Genomic DNA, 20,669 nt, shown 5'->3' with positions numbered 1-20,669 from the left:
TCTGTACAACTCAGGGAATTGCATAGTGTACTCTGAAGCCAACTGCGTTTTCAGAGTGGAATTTCAGATATCGATATATATGTGCTGTCTTGATCTAACACAGTCTTAGTCCAGAGCTTAAGATTTAACCTTAGAAATTTCTTATTTATGACAGACCGTATCTGTCCCTGTTTATCCCACTTAAACATTAGGATTTAACATGCTTCTGAAGCAGTTAGCACACAGACTCAAAAGCTTAGCAAGTCCTGAAGAAATTTGTGTATCATCCTGGTGGTTTAGAACTGGTCTGTCTTCATGTGCGCTTACAGAAAATGTTGACTGTGGTTTACATTTTTCAGCAGGATGTGTTCCTGGGACACCCTTTGACAGCACAATTTTGGAACCGTTTGGGTACCCCCTTCCTGAGAAGTCTGACTGAGTGCATGGGTAGTGGTACAGATACTGGCCCCTGGCCTGAACAACAATTAATGGAGCATTTGTGAAATAGGTATTAGAGAATGATAGCATTTTAAAGATACAGGTTTAGATATCAAGAAGAAAAAAAAATAAATAGGACTTTAAAGCTCTATGCAAGATAATGATTGAAAAGCTTCTGTCTTGTAACCTGTGTAATTTTAATTTTTTTTTCTTCGTGTTTGTCTGTCATTATGATCTTTGTTTCTAATTCTTTGCAGACATCTCAGTCAGTCTGTTAGCAGTAGTCGTCAGCTTCTGCGGGCTCGCCTTGCTGGTAGTCTCCCTTTTTGTCTTTTGGAAGTTGTGTTGGCCCTGCTGGAGAAGTAAACCTCTCACTTCCAATGCCAGTAATGTCCCTCAGAGCAACTCCAGTGCTCCTACAGAGGTTTTTGAGACCAGTGAGAAAAAGGAAGTTAAAGAAAATGGGAAACCTACAACAAAGGTACTTGAAGCTGCATTGAAAATTAGCCACACTTCACCTGATATACCAGCAGAGGTCCAGAACGCACTGAAAGAGCATTTGATCAGACATGCACGCATGCAGAGGCAGATCACTGAGCCCACATCATCATCAAGGTAAGTCAGGGGCACTCACATTTGTGGCATGTTTCCTGGGAACAGGTAGAGCCAGAACACTCTGCTGAGTATTTCCAGGATCCTGGATTATTTAAAGACTTCTTAGATATTATGGGTGAAAGAGCAGTCACATGAAGGGAAAGCCTCAGTGTCCTTTATTCTGAAATGTACAATGTACCTTCAGTTACATCAGTATTTTAACATATGAAGATCGAATCTGTGTCTTCTACTACTTTGTAAATACATATGTTGCAACTTTTAAGCATTTCCATTTTAGGTTTTGCATATAGAAAAATCTATTTCAGGGTTATTTTTTAAAGTACTGCAAGTCTCACTTTTCACAGATATTTTTATAGATACAGCAGTTGCTTTTGCAGAGGAAAGTTTCCCTCTCCACTAAATATATGACAGATTTGTTGTTGATGGCACATTTCTTTAAGACATGGTTTGCCACTTATAAAGGAACTAAAATCCCAGCCTAAAGATGTATATTCTTATGGACTGATCTTAAAGCACTACAGATTCCATAAGATCTTTAAATAAATGACAAGCATGTAGTGCTCCTGAAGTGATTTTTTTTTTTTATTAAAGTGGAGGACAAACTTTTATTTTGTCATAGGTACTGCTTTATATTGAAAAGTAGTGAAGACGTGTGCAGTGACCTATAGTTTCAAAGGAGATTTTCTTCAAATACTGTCAGCAAATTTAATGCATGGAAAACAAACAATGAAGTGGAAAGTTCACTTTCTACATTAAAAAAAAAAGGGAATGTTTTATAAACAAAGAATGGCAAAATGAAGGCTAAAGGAGGCACCTAAAGTATTGCATAATGCCTTAAGTTAGAATACAAATACTGTATAGGAAGTAGCTTTCCCTCAATAAGCCATTTGCTAAATGAATACATGCTACTAAAGAAAAACAAAACAAAACAAAAATACCCAAACCAAGACCCCAAAGGCTCACATTCACAATAATTTTTGGAGGCACAAGAATGGAGAAGACACGTGCTTTAGATTTAGGTGGACACATACTTTGCTGGCCTTCTGTGAGTCCCTAATACAGCATTTTGCCAGTTCAGTGTGCTCATTGCAGTGGTGAGCGCTGAAGTGCTTTTTTCCAGCTCTTCCAACAGCGTGGAACAGCCAACAGGCAACCACAGGAGGCTCCCGTAAATGACAGCACTCCAGCCAGGGGAGGTCTAACTGACTTCAGCAGCTGAACCATCTCCTGAATTACGAGACTGTACAGCTGGCTTTAAGCCACATTGCCCTGGCTATGCCTGGCTCCAGCTACTGTGTCCATCTGCTAAGACAGGGAGCACAGTATCCAAGCCACTCTGACCAAGATTTTCAAAATACTGGGATGTTATCTTTGAAATTGTAACTGTCATATTAAAAAAAGAGGGACTGAGGTTGATACAGCTGAGCATGACAAGGGTATTACACAACTAACTAACAGGATATTAATTAGAAGAGTTTTGTCCATCATGTAAACCTGTAGGTAATCAGACTGTCTGACTTCCTGAACAGACAGAAGAAATAGCTGGCTGGCAAATGGACTTGAATACTCCCTGTGGTACTATAGGGGAAGAAAGACATTCCAGGGACATTATCCAGAGCTACTTCAGGTTGTGACAATATTCCCACAGACCTCTAGAGTGATTTGGACTGGGGTATAAATGCATATAAAGTATCTGTGAAGCCAAGGACAATTTTACAGAATTAAAGCCTGCCATCAATCCTACTCTTTCTGCATGTGTTTGTAACTTTGTAAGGCAGCTTTTTGTTTTTATCATCTCTAGATTATCAGGGTTAAAGCTCTCCTGAGAGGGACAGTTCCTTTGCTTTGAGTCACTCCAATTGTTCCACCTTAGCCAGTTAATAGCAGTATGTTTGGAGACATCATCTTCCTTTACAGTTTGCTGAACAGCTCTGCACCCTTGCTACAAAACATGTTTAGAATAAGATGTGTCTCTAAAATTCTCCAGAAATAGTAATTTCTGTGCTTGTAAATGCATTTTTGTCTATATCCCTGACCACCTTAAGGGAGTCTTAACCTTCTGACAGCCCATATTAATTATTGCTACCAAGAATATCATGTATGAGATGAAGGCTGGATATTTAGACATCTTTCTGGATTACTCCTCCATTGTGTTGCAGAATGTGGGTCACAAAACAACTAAAACCTGACTCCGGTGTCCTTCATTGGGGACCTCTGAATGAAGGGGAGCTATTAGCAGACACAGCAGTAGCATAACTTTCTCTTGCATCACCTTTGACACAGCACTGCTTCGTTGCACTCAGTTCTGAGTGATCCAAATGCACCATATCCTAAATGTATTCCATTGATAAAGGATCTGCAAGAAATATTTGCTGTCTGGATTGTCTCCTCTACACTGACCTCACCTGAGCTGGTGCAGATAAAAAGGTTGTAACCAGTTCTGTCATAGGTTAATGCAGCCATCAGCTGTTAATAAAAGAAATGGGCTCATATTAAGTCATTGTAATTGAAGCATAAGGATTTTAAGAAGCTGTTCACAGCAATAATAAAATGTGCCTGAACACTTTTCTAGACTGTACATTTAACATGGAGACATGTTAGTGTAGGGAAATGATGCATTTCTGCTTAATTAGAACTACATCATTTTCATACTTCCAATAACATGAAAAGACTTGCCTATATAAAAAAAAAAAACAAAAACAAAAACAACCAAAACCCAAACTTTATGAAAATATTCTGTAATATAGTTTATTGCCTCTATGGTATTCTTTTCTTAAAATGTTCACCTATATTTTTGAGGGACACGCTTTTTGCTCTTGAGCATTAGGTGAGAGATGGTCTTGTCATTCAGCTCTGCAAAGAGTAAGTCGGATCCCAAGAGGCACAAAAGCAAAAGTGAGGTGCTTGGGAACATTAAGGTTAAAGAAAAACAAGCAGATCTATTGACTTTATAATTGCAAGGAGGAGAAGCAGCCTCTGTTCTGTCTAAATACCACAAGTGCTGGTGTACATTCCTGGATTTGGTCCAAAAGATTGGTCTAATGTCATCTAGGAAAGCTAGACCAGAGCCACCCCTCATAAATCTCAAGTCATATCATAAATCATCATCCCATCTTTCTCTTTTGTCATACATATAGCAGTATTACTGAGTTAGAAATCAACTTCATACTATCATTCCTATGCAAGCACAATTTTATATTAGAGATTTACATACAGATTTACTGTCACTAAAAATATATGTGTTCTAAGTTATGGAAGGCATGTCTGCTATAGGAGTGCTATATATAAGAGCCAGTAGAGGCTGAAGTACCTGGACTTGCACATTAGTAGCTTCGCAGCATTTTCACAACCTGGTTGCCTGACTTCCTGGTACTTCATTATCACAGTCATTAATTCCTTTGTTATTGCAGAACAAAGGAAGATAAATATGTTACTATGACAACAGTGAAGCATCTTAATAATTAACAGACCAATTAGCTATCTTGGTGAAATGCTGTGACTCAGAGCAGATACTAGGTGCTGTGTAATTAGGACTTTGGCTTACTAGAGCAAAAGCACTGCTGGTTCCCACAGGGAACAACCAGCCATACAGCTGCACTGTTTTACTCAGTGACATCTTGCAACAGTGATGACATTCACAAGAGGATCTTACCTGCATAAAGTCTGAAAATTTGAAAGAAGGTTGGTACCTTAAAAATCATAGATTTGGGGGTTTATATGTTATTTTTACAAGTATTAACCCAAATCTTCATAAATGCAAGATAATTCAAGGAAAAGAGAATTTGCCATGTGTCTGTTTTCACTCAGACTGGCAATGTCATACAGCTGGCTTCACTGCTTTCCCTGCACAGGCAGTTTTCTCCACTGCTTGTCCATGGCAGGGTTTGAACAGGATTATCTGGGCATCTCAGTACTACAGCTGCAGGTGTGGGGAGCACTCGGGAAAGCCTACCTGTCCGGGTTTCATTAGCGCTGGTAGAAGCAGCAGTAACATAGGTCTTCCTTGACTTCACTGAGTCCAAAATACTTAGAAAGCTAGTGCCTAAACTGCTGCATGCCAGAACATTTGCTGCCACTACCTTTTGAGTGGAGTTCATTTCCTTCCCTGTGTTTAGCACACCTGCGAGGCTGGACTTCTGAGGACAAAGGCACAGGGACAGCCCTGAAACTCCCTGAGGACAATACTGTACTTTCCTGACTAGTTAGGGCCTTCCCCCTCCTCACTCCATGCAATGTGGACATTGTATACTATGAATTCAGGGAGTTCTAGCATTTAAGAGAAAAGTAAATCTTTCAACTTGTCTGTCTGTGAAAAAAGGTAGAACGTGTTGTGAGGGGGCTGTATTGTTCATCTAAATTTGAGATCAAAACACCTGGATTTTTTGGAGCCACTTCAAATCTAGACAATCAAGTTCTCCCTCTGCTATTCTTGTGTCATGCTAGGGTTGCTCCCTGCACCTAGCAGTACTGAAACAGCTGAAAGGGGAAATGTTCTTGTCTATTATTTAATGGCTGCAGATTACCCTTTTGTATCTCTGCTCAGCTGAACTGCAGTAGTTTTGTGCTTCATGCCTTCTGCAACCACTTCACTTACAGCAAAAAATACAAATAATATCTATGAAATGAGCCCTGGTTGCTTTCAAATGGACAATTTGCATTCCTGATTTAAGAAAAGAAACACACAGCTGTGACACCTCTTGTTTTCAGAACACAACACCACCGGGAAACCAAGCAATAAGGCAAGGCTGCATTTGGCATTAATAAGCAATTGATTGCAAAAAGCAGAGGAAATTCTGACAATTAAATTGTTTTTTAATGGCAACTAAGTATGCTCACAGGAGGAAGTAGTGAGCTTTTCCAGTACAGAATTTTGGATTAGTGAAGTACCAAGGAAACGCGGAAATGTCCAAAAATGTAAACTGGACAGTGTGATCATAATGGAATCTGCTGATGATTCATTCTATGAAGCTCTTTGACCAGTGTTTTTATACTACTGTGCAAGGCTGTATGGTGTGCCAGGGGTTTGATTGCACTTCTAGTAGGAAAGGCACAAATTTCCATTGATGTTCAGGAGTCAAGCTCATAAATACATATGCTTATGCAACACTGCATTCAGAATTACAAGGATTTAAACATTGTGTCTTGCTAGGAGTACAGGAATCAGCTTTCCAATACATTATACATCAGAGTGTGAGAACAGAAGGGAAAAACCCATCACAGAAAAATGTTAACCAAAACTTTGATGTGTATTGCAGCCAGAACAAAGTATTCTCAGTATGAGTGGAGAAAGCAGCCTGTACCTCAGTGTAGCAAATGCCGAGCAAGAGTACATAAAACATTGTAGGATGGCAAAGCACTATGCAAACCCTCAGACATAGCTCTGCATGGCCTTTTCAGGCAACTTTCACAGTCATCACTGTGAAGCTTGGTAAATGTGTAATTGGAAAATCACCACAGAACGCCTCCAAAACCCAACAATTACTGATGACCATTCTGCAAGTGATTTTTTTTTTCTGCCTGACTATACTTTACTCAGGCCCTAGCACAGTGGGACCGAGCAATGTTGGAACTGTCAACTTGTTCTGTGAAAGAACCTGAATTTGGTTTTAGCTGCACAGCCTGAAAACAAGGTTATAAATATATGTATTACCAGCACACTGGTTGTCTTTAGGGCCAAGAAGTACATTTTGAATGATCATTTCCTCTCAAGGATGTTTTAACACTTGCAAAACATTTTGGGGGGATTATTTTACAATTATTTTAAAGAGAGGAACCCTTACTAATGTCATGGTCTTGTATTTCCTACTTAGTAGTAGCCAGGTCTTTTCCCAGAGATAACCGTGGCTCATTTTGTGTGTGTGTGTGTGTGTGTGCAGGCACAATTCTTTCAGGAGGCACTTGCCAAGGCAGATGCAAGTGTCCAGTGTTGATTTTAACATGAGGACAGATCCGATTTTGCAAAGGGGAGAGACGACAACCAGCATTGGGAGAATAAAACCAGAACTCTACAAACAGAAGTCTGTGGATTCTGATGGGCAACAAGAAGATGTGAAAACATGTGGAAAACTTAACTTCACTCTCCGGTATGATTATGAGAATGAACTTCTGGCTGTCACAATTGTCAAAGCCTTAGATTTGCCTGCTAAAGACTTCACAGGAACATCTGATCCCTACGTTAAGATTTATCTGCTTCCAGATAGGAAAAAGAAGTTCCAGACACGAGTTCACAGAAAGACATTAAATCCTGTCTTTGATGAAACCTTTCAGTTTCCTGTAGCCTATGATCAACTCAGCAACAGGAAATTGCATTTCAGTGTTTATGATTTTGACAGATTTTCTAGACATGACATGATTGGGGAAGTTATTCTTGATAACCTGTTTGAAGTCTCAGATCTCTCCAGGGAAGCCAATGTATGGAAAGACATCCACTGTGCTACCACAGTAAGTAGTGCGTTTCAAAAGCATTAATGTGATATTTTCATTTCTCTTTGTAGTTTGTGGCACAGCATCCTGTTTATCAGCAGAGTCTGGAAGAAAAGAAAAAAAAAGTTGTCAATATTTTCCTTTGAGCATAGAGAATAAGGTGCTTAGGAAGCTATAAAATATAATAACTACAAATCTTCTGGGAACATACCATCACCCATATGGTTTACTGCAAATATAAATTAGATTTATTAATTAAATAGTAGATCATGAAGGTCACTGCTTAATAAGAACAACTAATGTTTTCCTGTTAGCAAAATACCCTCTCCCTCAAAATGACCATCTATTAAGGAGCAAGCCCCGTCCTGCTTTTGTTAGCAGGTTTTCATCGACTGGGAATTTTGTGAAGAGAGAGAGAGGCTAAAAATGCTTGAAGTCTAAAATGTTCTTTGCTGGCTGCCCTGTGCTTAGGGTCCCCAGTAGACAAATCTGTGTTGCTGCTGGTTACTAGCAAAACTCAAGAGGCACAACCAGGAGGAATTAGGAAACAGAAATTATTTGTTTGTTGTTGCAAGCAAGAAGAGGAAGCCTATGCATGGATGACAGAATGGATGACAGGCTACCAGCAGGAAAGCCATCAGTCTCCAAACATTGTCTTTATTAACCTTGAAATCCAAACTCATCTTTCCTGGCTGGAATTTGAGGGGTAAAAAAAAATGAAATTATGGGAGGTATGTGGGGGTTATTTTATCTAGTATGCTATTTATATAGAAGTTTTCCCATCCTTTGGTCTTGGGAGATATCCAAAACTGAGTAATCCCTGGATTTGAGCATGGCCTCCTGACAGCCATAGTGGGGATGAACAGAGGACAGAGCGGTACTAGACACTGTTTCAGACACAGAAGCTTTATACCATCCTTTCAATAGAGCCAGAGACTTCCCATGCCTCTTTTCCCAAATATTTTCATGCTATTCATACCTGCTAGACTGGGAAGTCTAGGTCTGCATGACTAAAAGGACAAAGAGTATTTCCTCACTGGTTTGAGCATGAGCATTGTGTTTCCTGAGAAAGGAGAGCATAGTGAGGAGCATAGTGGAGACAGTTTTTGAATGTGAATTCACAAAACCAGCTACTTATTTAACTGCCGGCTCTACCAAACTGGTCTGAGCAGCCTTCGGCACACTTCCAGAAAACCACATCTGTGGATGCTTAGTTTGATCAAGCTCAGATTTCAGGTAAACTTAAGCACTGTGTTCTCAAGCTTAAAATTGAATCTGTGTTTAAGGTCTTGGAATAATAGTCCAGTATTAATTTTTACAATTTCTTCTAGCTTTGATATTATCTTTAATACTTTAGTAATGATTTAAATGCTCACCGTTCCTTTGCAACAGGTATGTCTGGAGATTTTTAGCTGATAACTAGAATGGTTTCAGCAAATTAGAATCCCTGGACTGTTCACCACTTAGTTTTGAGCAGATTAAAATGCCATAGCAATTTTTGCAGCTGGGAGAGATACTAATATACTGGATTAAAATGGTTGCTATCTGGGTGCTGAATTCTCATTCGAGTTTCTTCCTTACTAAGGGTTAGTACATGCAGTCATAGTGCTTAATTCACTCTGCTGGTGTTTTACTGTGTATGAAGTTTAAGAGAAAGCATGAAGTTCTTGGATTTCAGCCTTTCAGCCAGTATATTTTGCAGTATTCAATGTGTATAAATAAGTTGTCTCCAACTAAATCACTAACAATAAACACAAAATTGAGATATCTCCTAGTATTGGGTCACCACACCAGCTTTCATAAGCCTTACACTAGTCACAGAAAATTATGTAAGAAATTGATTGAATTTATTTTTTTCCTGGCAAAATAAAACCCTCTTATAAGATGTCCTGTTACTATACGTGCAATGTGCTGCCTTGTGTTTTATTTCAGCTGTTTCATGTGAATTAAAATTTTAATTGGTTAGTAATAAAGATTTCCAATTCTGCCATTTCAGAAACTGTTAAGATGAGGGAGCCAATCCTGCACAGGAATAAATAGTGCATAAGATGTTAATCAATGGGAATTATAGTCTTAAGGCCCAGATCTAAAGTTTACCAAAGTCACTAATTAGCAATTAAAACTAACTAATGCTTGTCAGAGTCAACTGAACTTGGATTAAGCCTTGGAAAAAAAGACCCAGCTGGTTCTACAGTGAGTGAAAAATAACTGTACTCCAGGCAAGCATGCTTTGGTGTTCATGAAGAACCTTTAAAAAACAAACTGGCTGTCTCAGTGGGAAGGTCCGTCCTTACACAGTAGAGCACAGGAACCAAGGTGCCGTTCTGCAAGTATATTTCTCTCATGCTTTTTCCTTCTTCACCTCCGCTCTGTTTTGTTGTATGTAATGTGGAGTTTTTCAGCCCTTGGTTCAGACATGCTTCCTAAGTGGTTTGTTCATGCTGTTGCTCAATGATAGATATCAGAAGATGGGAGAAGTAATAGATCACAGGGTTGGAGGGTTGGTCCAAAACTTAAAAAAACACAGCAACAGTAGCCTCTCCTCAGCTTTGAGTCTTTTACAACTCTTCTGTAGTCAAGAATTTTCTATTCAGAAGGTAGAGTGAGGATAAAAAACATTCCTATTGCCCACTTGGAAAGAACCTGTTTTTATGACACAAGGCTCTGCAGTGTCGAGTTGAACCACCTACTAGATAGATTTACCAAGGAAATTAAATGCAACATTTTACCAATGAAGAAAGTTACCAGAGGAGATCAGGAGTTTCTCTGCTGTGCAAAGACTCTCTGTTAGCAGTTAATGTTATTTTTAGAAGATTTGTTTGCACATCCATAAAGAGTTTTTATTTGGTATAGGAAATACACAGTCTGGAGAAAATCAGACTGGATGGTTCCACTGAGTCCTTTTGGCCATAAAACCAATGACTCTGTGGGAATCTACAGTTTGAATACTTTTTTTTTTTGCTTGTAATAGTGATTCAAAACTATTTTATAGAAGTGCAGGATTGGCCCCCGCACACACTCATTTCTCATGGTTTTCAACTGTTAATATTTATTCATCTTTTGTAGTTTGTATTTTGTTCCTTTAATTTTTCATCCATATCATTGTTTCTCTGTTACATGTTATGTTGAAAACCTACAGCTATTGTATAATATGTAGCTTGTACCTGTTGTAAGTGCTAAAGCATTTTCGTTTCTCAATGTTAAATTATCAAGGTAAATTTGGTGTAAAATTGGTTGTGGAAAAGAAGTGTCCCAGGTATCTGATGATATTAATATCCCCAAATTTTGCTTATACGTGGGTGATTGAATATTCAATAAATAATCCATCATTTACTTCTGTTTGTTTGATTAATTAAAAAAAAAAAAGAAAGTCAAGAGGCAGCTTTGGACCACCTGTGAAGGTTGCTCAGTATATCAGAGTACTGTCACTCTTAATAGACTTTAGGAAATTAATGCATAATATCAGAGGCAAACATAATATCAAATGGATTGTTTAGTCAACATATCTAGGGTCTGTTTTTGCAAAATGCTTGTGGGTTTTGCATATATTTCTGAGATTTTGTTACTATCGAAATATACTGCATACTTTAAAAAAAAGAAAACTAATTTATTGGAATTGCTAACAAGCACTTAAGTCAAATATACAGTGGTGTAAAACTGTGTAGGCAAAAAGACCACCTGTCGTGATCTAACACTTTCTGAATGTCAAAGCTTATTAACTTGCTGTTATACTTTTTTAAACAATTGATTGCTTTGGAAATCTCTGCCTCTAACATTGCCTAAAGAAAATTGGCAAGTGACTGTCACAAAACACTATTTTTCCAAAGCTGTTCTATGAACTCTGTCAGTGTAACCAGCTATAGGAAACTATGCAGTTGGGGAAAGAAAAAATGGGGCTCAGAATTTAGATGAAAACCATTTCCAGGATAGTGATAGTCTCTTGCAGATGTTAGTCATGGAGCTATCATATATTTGTTGCCTCTTGAATTATCTCACGTAGACAGACAGAACTTGATTTTTATTTAGTTTTCTGACACCAGGCATGTCAGTGCTGCAGTTTTCTCATTTGTGAAGTGGGATATATAAGAAAGTTTTGTAAGAACACAGACTTCATGTGCTGCCCATGAGGTGCAACTACTGTTTCTAAAGGATTTGGAATCTAAGCGAATAGCCTTGCTGGAAAAGACAGAAGTTCTTAAATACCTTTTTTAATAAGCAGGGCAGTAACATTTGTCTCAGTTAATTTTTCTCAAACACTTGCCAGAGTAAGATGTCACACATAATCCTGCTAGCCGTTGGCCTGTTATGGAAAGAGGTTCTTCTGACTGATTAAATGAGAATGAAGCCCACATCTGCAGTTGACCCAGAGCCGTTGCAGGCATTATCTTTGCTTAGTTTTCTCCGTAGTTCACTATTTAATAAGTGGACAAAAAATGGCACAATAGACCTTGCTCTGAGTAAGGCAGTAGCGGTATAGAGCTGACAAAGAATATGTCTTACAGTAGTCAAACTTTGACGCCACATGTGAAGGATTGTCCTATTAGTGTTTAAAGAGCAGCAGTACCAGGAAATGTTTTATCTCCAGCAATGTAGTGGGCTGTGCCCTACAGTTAGCCACCCTCATCAGAATGGACGTAGACTATTAGTGTTGCTGGAAATGCACATAAAAGCTTTAACATTATGTTAAACAGCTGTGATAGAGTAAAGACTTACTGGTATAGAAACATTTATCATCTCTGTAACGGGAACAGCCCCTTTAAAGCCAAGTATAGTGGGCACTTGTTATTTCTGTTCAGGGCCAGTGATGTAAAGGATTCATATGATCACTTGCTGCTGAGTAGATGAGAGAATACTCTGGGTCAGTCTTTACAGGAAAGATGTTGAGGTTCTTTATTTGGGTTTGGAACACTGCTTTAGGTCTGGGTGATAACTTGAAAAGGCGATCAGAAACAGTGCATTTCTGTCCAGTTACTGAAAACAGGGAAGGTTTGTATTATTACCAAATGTTTCTTTTCATTTGAAATGACAAATTATTTTAATATTCTGCTTTGCTAGAGGCAAACTGCTACTTTCAGCCTACCTTAAAAGTAAGAAATATTCGATGAATGAAAACTATGGTTTCCACAAGGGAAGTTAGTATCTCTGCATCCCAGTGGTACCATGGTAGCTAAACAAAGGTGCACGGCTTGACTGACCTGCTGTGCCCAGAGTGCTCTCTGAGTTTCTCACTGCAAATAATCTTTGCAGTCAATGCATTGCTGCTTCTGAAGTGCATCTTTATGTGGGAAGCCACATACGATTTGATTCGTTCACGTGCCAGTAGATGCCACGGTTAGTTCACAGAAGTACCTCTGTTCTCAGCTGTTCTGAAGCAGGAACGGGCTTGCTTTCTGCCTGGCAAGATGAAACTACTCCCCTGGTGCACAAGACAGATGGCTATGTACACAGGGAGAGACAAAAGAGGCACGAGGGAGGCTTCCCGGGGTGCTATTGAGAGCGTTCAGCCTGCTGGACCCAGTGTGCTATCTCTGGGAGTCCTCTCTATGCAATCAGGACTGCAATCAGCAGCTGCACTTACCCAGAGCAATCAGGGTGTCAGGAGAAAACGAGCATTTGGCCTCACAAGCAGAAGCCACAGTCATGATAGAGCAGCAGCCCCCACTGCTTCCATACTGTCTTCCACAGAGGCAAGAAAAAATACAAACCTCCTTGATTAACTTCCCAGGACAACAGTTCAATCAGTGGTGCTGGGAGGAAGAAAAAGAGCTGGTTTTAATATGCAAAGAATAACAGGAGAGGAAAAGAAATATTAGCTGTGGGGACAAGGTTTCCAAGGTAAAGTCCCCTTGAGAGGTGGTAGAATTAGCTCTCCAGTTTGACCTTTATGTAACTTTTGACGATTTCTGTGATAGCATAAATACCATCAAATTCTAAACGCATAGATGAGAAAGCAGACTGACTGGTAGATTTCTGTATTGGTCTTTCTGATCATTCTTTTAACTCTTGGTCTATACCTTGAAACCAGAAATGTCTTAATACATTCTCAGATAACTGTCTGAGGGGACAGTTTCCCTCTTTTCACCCAACCCCCAACATTTATCATTGTGATTTATTTTATGCCTGATTCTTGAAGCTTGAAGTCAGTCATTTTTACTGTAAAGAAGGAATATATCTATAATGTTTCTAAACAGAACAAGAAAAAAGAGAGAAATCTGTCCTTTGGGGGACTTACCTTCCTGCAGTATTCAAGTAAACCAAAGCTCTAGTTCTACCACTGCATTTTTTGTTAAATTTATGTACTGTACAGAAAAGCAATTTTCAGTGTGACTAAAGGAAGCAGTCTAGGAATGTAAATGCTTAAATAACTTCTTTGGTTTCTGGGAAATTACTGTTAGTTAGTATGGATGCTTACTCAAAATACAGCAGAAAAATGAAGAGAAAAAAGATTGTGAAGCACATGTTTAGGAATCAAATACAAAATGAATTCACACCACCCTTAGTATTTTTGCTGTGCTACTCTCACATGCAGTCTTTGAATCATCATTTAAATTACAATTAATAGGAAAGTAGTTCTGGATATTAAAATAAAGATTAAGATTTAAAATTATCATGGTGGATTATGATAATCTGAATGATAATGAAAGTAATAACAAGAAGGTTTTGAGGGAATTTAATTTCTAATGCAGTATTAACTACACAAATACTTGTTATTTTAACCGTGGAAATTAATGACACACTAATAACAATAAAAGTGTATAAATTTTTTTGTTCTAGTAACATTTAAATAGCTCATTGTAAGAATCCATAGTTAGTTGCTCTTTTAAGACTTTGCTTGAGTTGCAAAACTTGAAAAACTAGGGCAAAAGAAAAAGAAACAAACATCAGTAAAAAATGGCCCAGTGTTCATTTCACATATCAGCTGCCTATAATCTTTTCACACCTGCTAGCATAGGAAACAAGAACTTGGATCATAGGACAGAGACTACAGAAGTTCTTACATTTTTAGTATAGTTAGTAAATAATTTTTCCAGTTCAGTTCTGTGTTATGAGTTGTGATGTGAGAAGAAACTACCCTGAATGTGGAAGGATGTCTGTCTAGCTTTCTTACTGAATCTGTAGAGGTTCCTAGCTAAAAGTTGTCTCTAATGTTGAATTTAATGGAGACAATTGGAAAAATTAATTGGTTTAAAAGACAGCAAAGCTTTAACCAGCAACAATGGTTCTGAGAAAATGATCAGGCTAATCGATGTTACCCTACAAGGGATTCAAGTTCCCTCTGACATCCCTCCGCTGTTTATCCATGTTGCAAGTAGGGAGCACAGCCTCTGTAGAAATGCTGCTAACTTCTACAGGCGTAAGTGTGAAAATGAGGGCACTGGTGTCCATTGGGTCTGATGACAAAAATAATAGAATAAGCACGTTTTTCCATCTGACTTTGCCAACCCCTGAACTGATTTCCCAAAGGCCCCTAAAGCAGGCAATGAGGAAAGATCCCTGGTAACCTTCCGGAAAAAATGATTGGCACGTCCATTCAGGTGTGATTGCTTGTGTAGGATGAGAACTATGCGATTTGAAGAATCTGTGTTCTTTAGCTAAAAAAAACCCAAGTTCATCTGAATAGCTGACATATGCATTTGAGATCGGTGTTTTCTTTGTTTTATTTTGTTCTAGCACCACCGTAGCAGAAAATGGATTGGATAGTGAAGTAAACTGGGAGCTATAAAAATAACTGGAGCTAGTATAGCACTTACCATCCTTTCAGTTTCATAGTACTGTATGATGGCTTGTGTACACAACAGGGAAATAAGTGAATTAGAGATAGAGAGTCCCACAAATGCTTCCTTTTGCATTAGCACAGCTGTGCTTAATGCTGTTTTTTCTGTACCTGTTATTGGGAGTCAGTGTGGGGGGGAATCATTACAAGCATCTGTAAAGCTAACTGTTAATTGAAATCTGAGTTTAATTTAAGAAGAAAAAGAAAAACTCAAAGCAGACCTAGGAAATAGATAAAATATCATGGGATGTACCTAAGTAATGTCCAGTTCTAGGCAAATATATGATACCTGTAAGGCAATCTAAAGCATAGTTAAAAATTTTCATGAATGTCAGCCACTGGGTCCAGGCTTGTGTCTTCTGAGCTGGTTTTTTTTTGAGGTGGACTGTAACACAGTGATTGTTGAGGCTAGTCTGTGCCTCGGCTCTCTCAGATTTGCTTGTACTAAAAGGCTCCTGTCCAATAAATTGTGTGAACTTAATTATTTAGTGTATTATGACGTGAGAAAAATACAAATTTTCTAGAGCACTGCAGTTCTGAAGTAATTTAAATCCTATTTTTAAATCTCAATTAAAATCAATAATACTTAAGGATCCAGGGCATTTATTGTTACTCATTATAATCACTGTGGTAGACAAAGACTGCCATGAGAAGTTTAAATGCTGAGCCTTACTTTATTTGTTATCTAGGTCTGAACCTGTGTTTTCAGCTCAAAATTCATGAATCTCTAGTCCTCAAGTCAACAAAAAAAGTGTGTATGGGGGAAATGGTGATATCCCGGACATTTTATCCAATACCAAGTCTCTGATGCTAGCATATATATATATACACATGCAATTTTAATCGTAATTCTTCAAAAGAACATTTAAAAGTTCGTAAGTCTGGGGCTCCACCATGTGTGACTGATTTCCAAATAATATTTATTTTAGTGATGCTTTTTAATATCTTAATCTCCAGTTGCCCCATGACTTGTAGAAGTCCTAACAAAATATAGTCAGTTCACTCAAGTATGAAGAAAGAGCACCAGTCTCAGCAGATACTCAGAGTAGAAACTCAGTAAAAGTACTCTGACTTTCTATTACTTACTAACCAAAAAGACACTGTCTACAGAACTGTCAGAAAATGTTTCTAGATACCACAACTAGTACCAAATGGAAGTAAAAAAATAAAAGTCATCAGAGTTGTTTAAAGGATTCTGAAAGAACATGTTTTTAACTTGACCTGAGGACCGTAAGAACTCCTGGTCTGTGGTGGAAATCTATGACAACCAGTTCTCTCTACCAGGAGAAGAATTAAATGGTGTCGGTGGACTAGTGCAGGGTAACAACTAATTTTATTTCTGGCCCTTTGGCCTTATAATGAGCAACTTGTAAATGTCTTTGATATAGGCAAGATGGTTTATTTGAAAGAATATCTATTCTAGCCTACTGCAGAATTTATCTATTCAAATAGTGCATAGAGTAACATGAGCGTTATTCCACAATAAGAAATTCAGACCTGTCAGGACAACACAAGCCACATTTTTTCCAGATATAGAACATAGGCATCATAAAGTGCCTGCATAAACAGTGGAATGGAAGAGAGCTTTTCCCCAATCCTAAAACCATCATTTACCAGTTCAAACTGAGTAGTCATTACAGTCATTACAGTGCTCTGGTATCTTCAGTACATCTGCCCTTTGGACAGTCTGCTGTGTGAAGCAAAAAGATTCCCCTCATTTGTTGTCTAAGCATTTCTGTTTGCATTAAGGCATCTTGCCTATTCATTGCATAATCAAAAAAAAAAAAAATGGGGTTTGATTGCAGGGGATTTTCCAAGCTCTTTTTCAATATAACTTTAGTACATGGTGTTCAGAAAGGAAAGAAAAAAGACTGAGCATAAGCTTCAAATGGTTGCCATTTTGTTAAACACTGACGTTTTTCTCTGCTTTTCCAAAAAGTACTGGAGAGTAACCACCATATGGAGTTTTGCAAGTATTTTGAGCAATGCTTCTTTTAAAGTATTTAAGTCATGGTAAATAGTCCTGTCTGTATTCTTATCCTCTGAGCTCACTAAACCTTTGAGTGTGTATCTAATTTATCTTCAAAAACAAATAACACAATACTCAAGTTCACAGTCCCATCTTGCAAAAAATGTTTTTTTTTCTCTATTCACCTATACAAATCTCTCGGAAGATGGAAGAATTAGTCCTTTTCACAAGCTGCCCAGTGTGTTTGATGATCCAACCCATCTTCATCATCTCTCTCAACAGAGACATTAAACTTTGAAGTACTGGATGTGGGGGATGTATATTTGCTTTTCAAACAAAAGACTGAGATCTCTTTGACATATGGATATGAGGAACAACAATCAGACTCTGAATTCAGAAAGTAATGCTAGTAACAGAAGCTGTGCTTAAAACAGATTTCAGATATGACAAAAGCTAAAATATAACAGAGCGCACTTGCTACTTTAACAAATGAGTGACAAGAATAACACTTCATTTGTTCAAGTTTTATTTATTTCTTCTGAAATAAAAAAGTGAGTTTGTTAATGTACTCTGTGGCACAAAATTCTGTGCTCTGTGTGGTAAAGTAAGGGCTTGGGCTAAGGAGATGTCAGATAGCTTTATTTATCTTATGTGGACTGAATGAGCTAAATAATTTTGAAATCCCAAGAAATCTGAAATACTGAAATACTGACAAGCATGAAATTTCCCCACAGTGCATGTTCACATGCTTATCAATCTATTAATTCTCAGAACAGAATCCCAGCAAAACAACTGAACATGTGAATTCACCAACCTACACAAACGTCAATATTTTATTAACAGTGTAACAGAGAATCTAAAGCTATTGTAAAACTACATTCTTCAATCTAAAATCTGCAATGCAGGGGAAAAAAACAAACATACAAACAAACCCCTGAAGCATGTGGTTAAGTCCATCTTTACTCAAGAAGGATCTGAAGTACCTATTTCAATTTAGGCAGAGTATTAACCTGAGAGAAGTCAATATAACTGTTCATATCAGAAACTGAAAAATGTGAACAAGAAGCCTTAGTCTGTCTAATAACTATAAGCAATGTAAGTCATCTACACTGCAGTCATTATTTTAGTATGTATAATTTAAAAATATATCATGCTTGCCCAGCTGATGCTAGAACAACTGTACCATAAAGCCAGCAGTTCTCAAAGAAATTTGTACTCTCAGGGTAGCTGTAGGTTTGACAGATAAAATGTTGAAGCTGAGATATTAAAAATAAGCTTTTTAGTAACAGTCAAAAAAGTCCTTTGAGATCGCATGAGCATGCTTGAGAGTGGCTGCCTTACAGAAGTAACTTCCTTACAAGCTCATTACAAGTTCATATTTGAAACTTCTGAGTTGTTCTTAATATGCAGCTTTCTTTGGGCCTTTTTTTGGGGTATATTTAAAATTTTAGAACAGGAACAATTCAGAACATAACATTTCAACAACTAAGCTTTTGTGGTGTTAAATAATTAAATGACTGAGAAAAGAAAAAATAAGAACTGATGGAACCTGTCTTCCTTAGATTACATTTCTCAAGTGTTGTAGCATCTGAACTGTATCACAACATCATATTACATGAATCCACAGCACATTGTCTCAACATAGAAACTATCTTTGTGAGGATTATTAAGTTCCATATGGACCTCATCTATCTTTCTGAGTATATTACCCTCCAAAAATCTGCTGTTGAGACAAGTTGTTGGTACAACTCCTTTACTTTGCTTTTCTTCTAGAATAGAACAACCCCTCAAAGCACAGTAAGAGCAATAAAGCTAGCAACTTTTACAAGCACATTCTTCTTTTCAAAGCACTTAGGATAAACTTTTCATATGCATACATGTGTGCAGAAATAAATTTCCTATGTAAATTCCAGCAGCTAAAAGTCATGTAAATGTGTGTGACCTAAATATCCCACCAGAGTTCTTTCTACTGTGGTTGATGGAGTCTGAGTATTTTCAAGAGCAGAACTTAGCATTCTACATTCAGCACCTTTCCATTTGTATGAATGCAACACAAACATATCAGGAATCCAGAGATTTTGGCTCTGCTTTTGTTCTAATTTCTCAGTTTTGTAATTCTAGATCCTGTAGCTAAAATATTATCCTGTTGGTATCCTTTCTGTATTTTAGGATATTGGTATCCTTTTCTGCAAAAGAAGTTCCTCCATGTGAAAAAAAATCTAAATTTTTGCATGATCTGAATGAATTGTTGGCAGTATGATCAGATTTCTAATCATTGCTTTTCTTTTTCAGGAAAGCATAGATTTGGGTGAGATCATGTTTTCCCTTTGTTATTTGCCTACTGCTGGGAGAATGACATTAACAGTCATCAAATGTAGGAATCTCAAAGCAATGGATATAACTGGCGCATCAGGTGAATCCACTTATTTTTAAATAACAGGGCAGAGTCTACTCAGGAAGGGGACAAATAGGAACTCAGGGGTTTTTTCTGTGTTTAATATGGTTGTGAAATGGAAGTAGCAGGAGAATGGGTATAGGCCCTGTTCAGATCCACTGGCTACCTTTGGTCTGGCAGACGGTATGACTGTTTAGAAGGCCCATACCTTTCCTTTGCATTGACAGTATATTGAAAGCAGTGTTTGCCAGAGTCACTGAAATCTTTGTAATATATTTTTTTCTTAGCAATGACATTCCTACAAAAAATATTGCTTTTGTGTTACACATTTGAATGACTTTGAGTCCAAATACACACAACTGATTATCTGTTACTCAGATCCATATGTCAAAGTGTCACTGATGTGTGAGGGCCGAAGACTGAAAAAGCGGAAAACGACCACAAAAAAGAACACGCTCAATCCCATTTATAACGAGGCCATCATCTTTGATATCCCTCCAGAGAATGTGGACCAGGTCAGCCTCTCCATTGCAGTCATGGATTACGATCGGTAAGCACAGTTTGCTTTCTGACCTTTAAACTTCAGGGAGAAGTTACATGATCATTGCAAGCAACTGCTTTCTACCTCCTTGAACTTTCAAGTAGGTTCAGTGTCACAAAAGATAAAGCCCTGGGGTCTTTTCCTGAAGAAGTTTAAAGCTTCCACACCTTTTACAGCTCAGACCATTTAATCTGTGTCACCAGTAACTGTGATGAGGAAGAAACATGGCTCAATCTTCTTAGGGGTTACTAGTCTTGGTATATATTTCTGTCCCCATCTGGTTGCTGGACTATGTAAAAGCTTTATAAATCAGGTATGTCTCCCAGTTTAAAAAAGGCCCTCACACCTCTGGTTTCTATTTAAATGGCAGTTATTTCAAAGCAAAGAAAATTTGGATGACTAAAAAAGAATTAGATGCTAATTACCTCATTGAATTAAGTCATAATTAATTCTTCGGTTGACTCAATAAAGAAGCTTTGTAACCTTTGGGTTCAGCCCTCGCTGATAACATATCTAAGCCTCAATTATCTATGTC

At 37.9% G+C, this 20,669-nt stretch overlaps 1 protein-coding gene across 1 annotated transcript in view; it reads left to right on the top strand.

Moving 5' to 3' along the window:
* Positions 1-20,669, top strand: part of SYT10 (synaptotagmin 10) — a 36,025-nt gene that overhangs the window by 12,797 nt on the left and 2,559 nt on the right. The window contains exons 2-5 of the mRNA XM_040597004.1: positions 675-1,032; positions 6,909-7,473; positions 19,491-19,611; positions 19,972-20,143. Of these exons, the coding sequence (XP_040452938.1) occupies positions 675-1,032; positions 6,909-7,473; positions 19,491-19,611; positions 19,972-20,143 (1,216 nt within the window). The remainder of the gene's footprint in view (positions 1-674; positions 1,033-6,908; positions 7,474-19,490; positions 19,612-19,971; positions 20,144-20,669) is intronic.

This window comes from Falco naumanni, chromosome 5 (assembly GCF_017639655.2).
Source record: "Falco naumanni isolate bFalNau1 chromosome 5, bFalNau1.pat, whole genome shotgun sequence".
In the NCBI taxonomy this organism is placed as follows: Eukaryota; Metazoa; Chordata; class Aves; order Falconiformes; family Falconidae; genus Falco; species Falco naumanni.
This window is presented reverse-complemented; position numbering and strand designations above follow the sequence as displayed.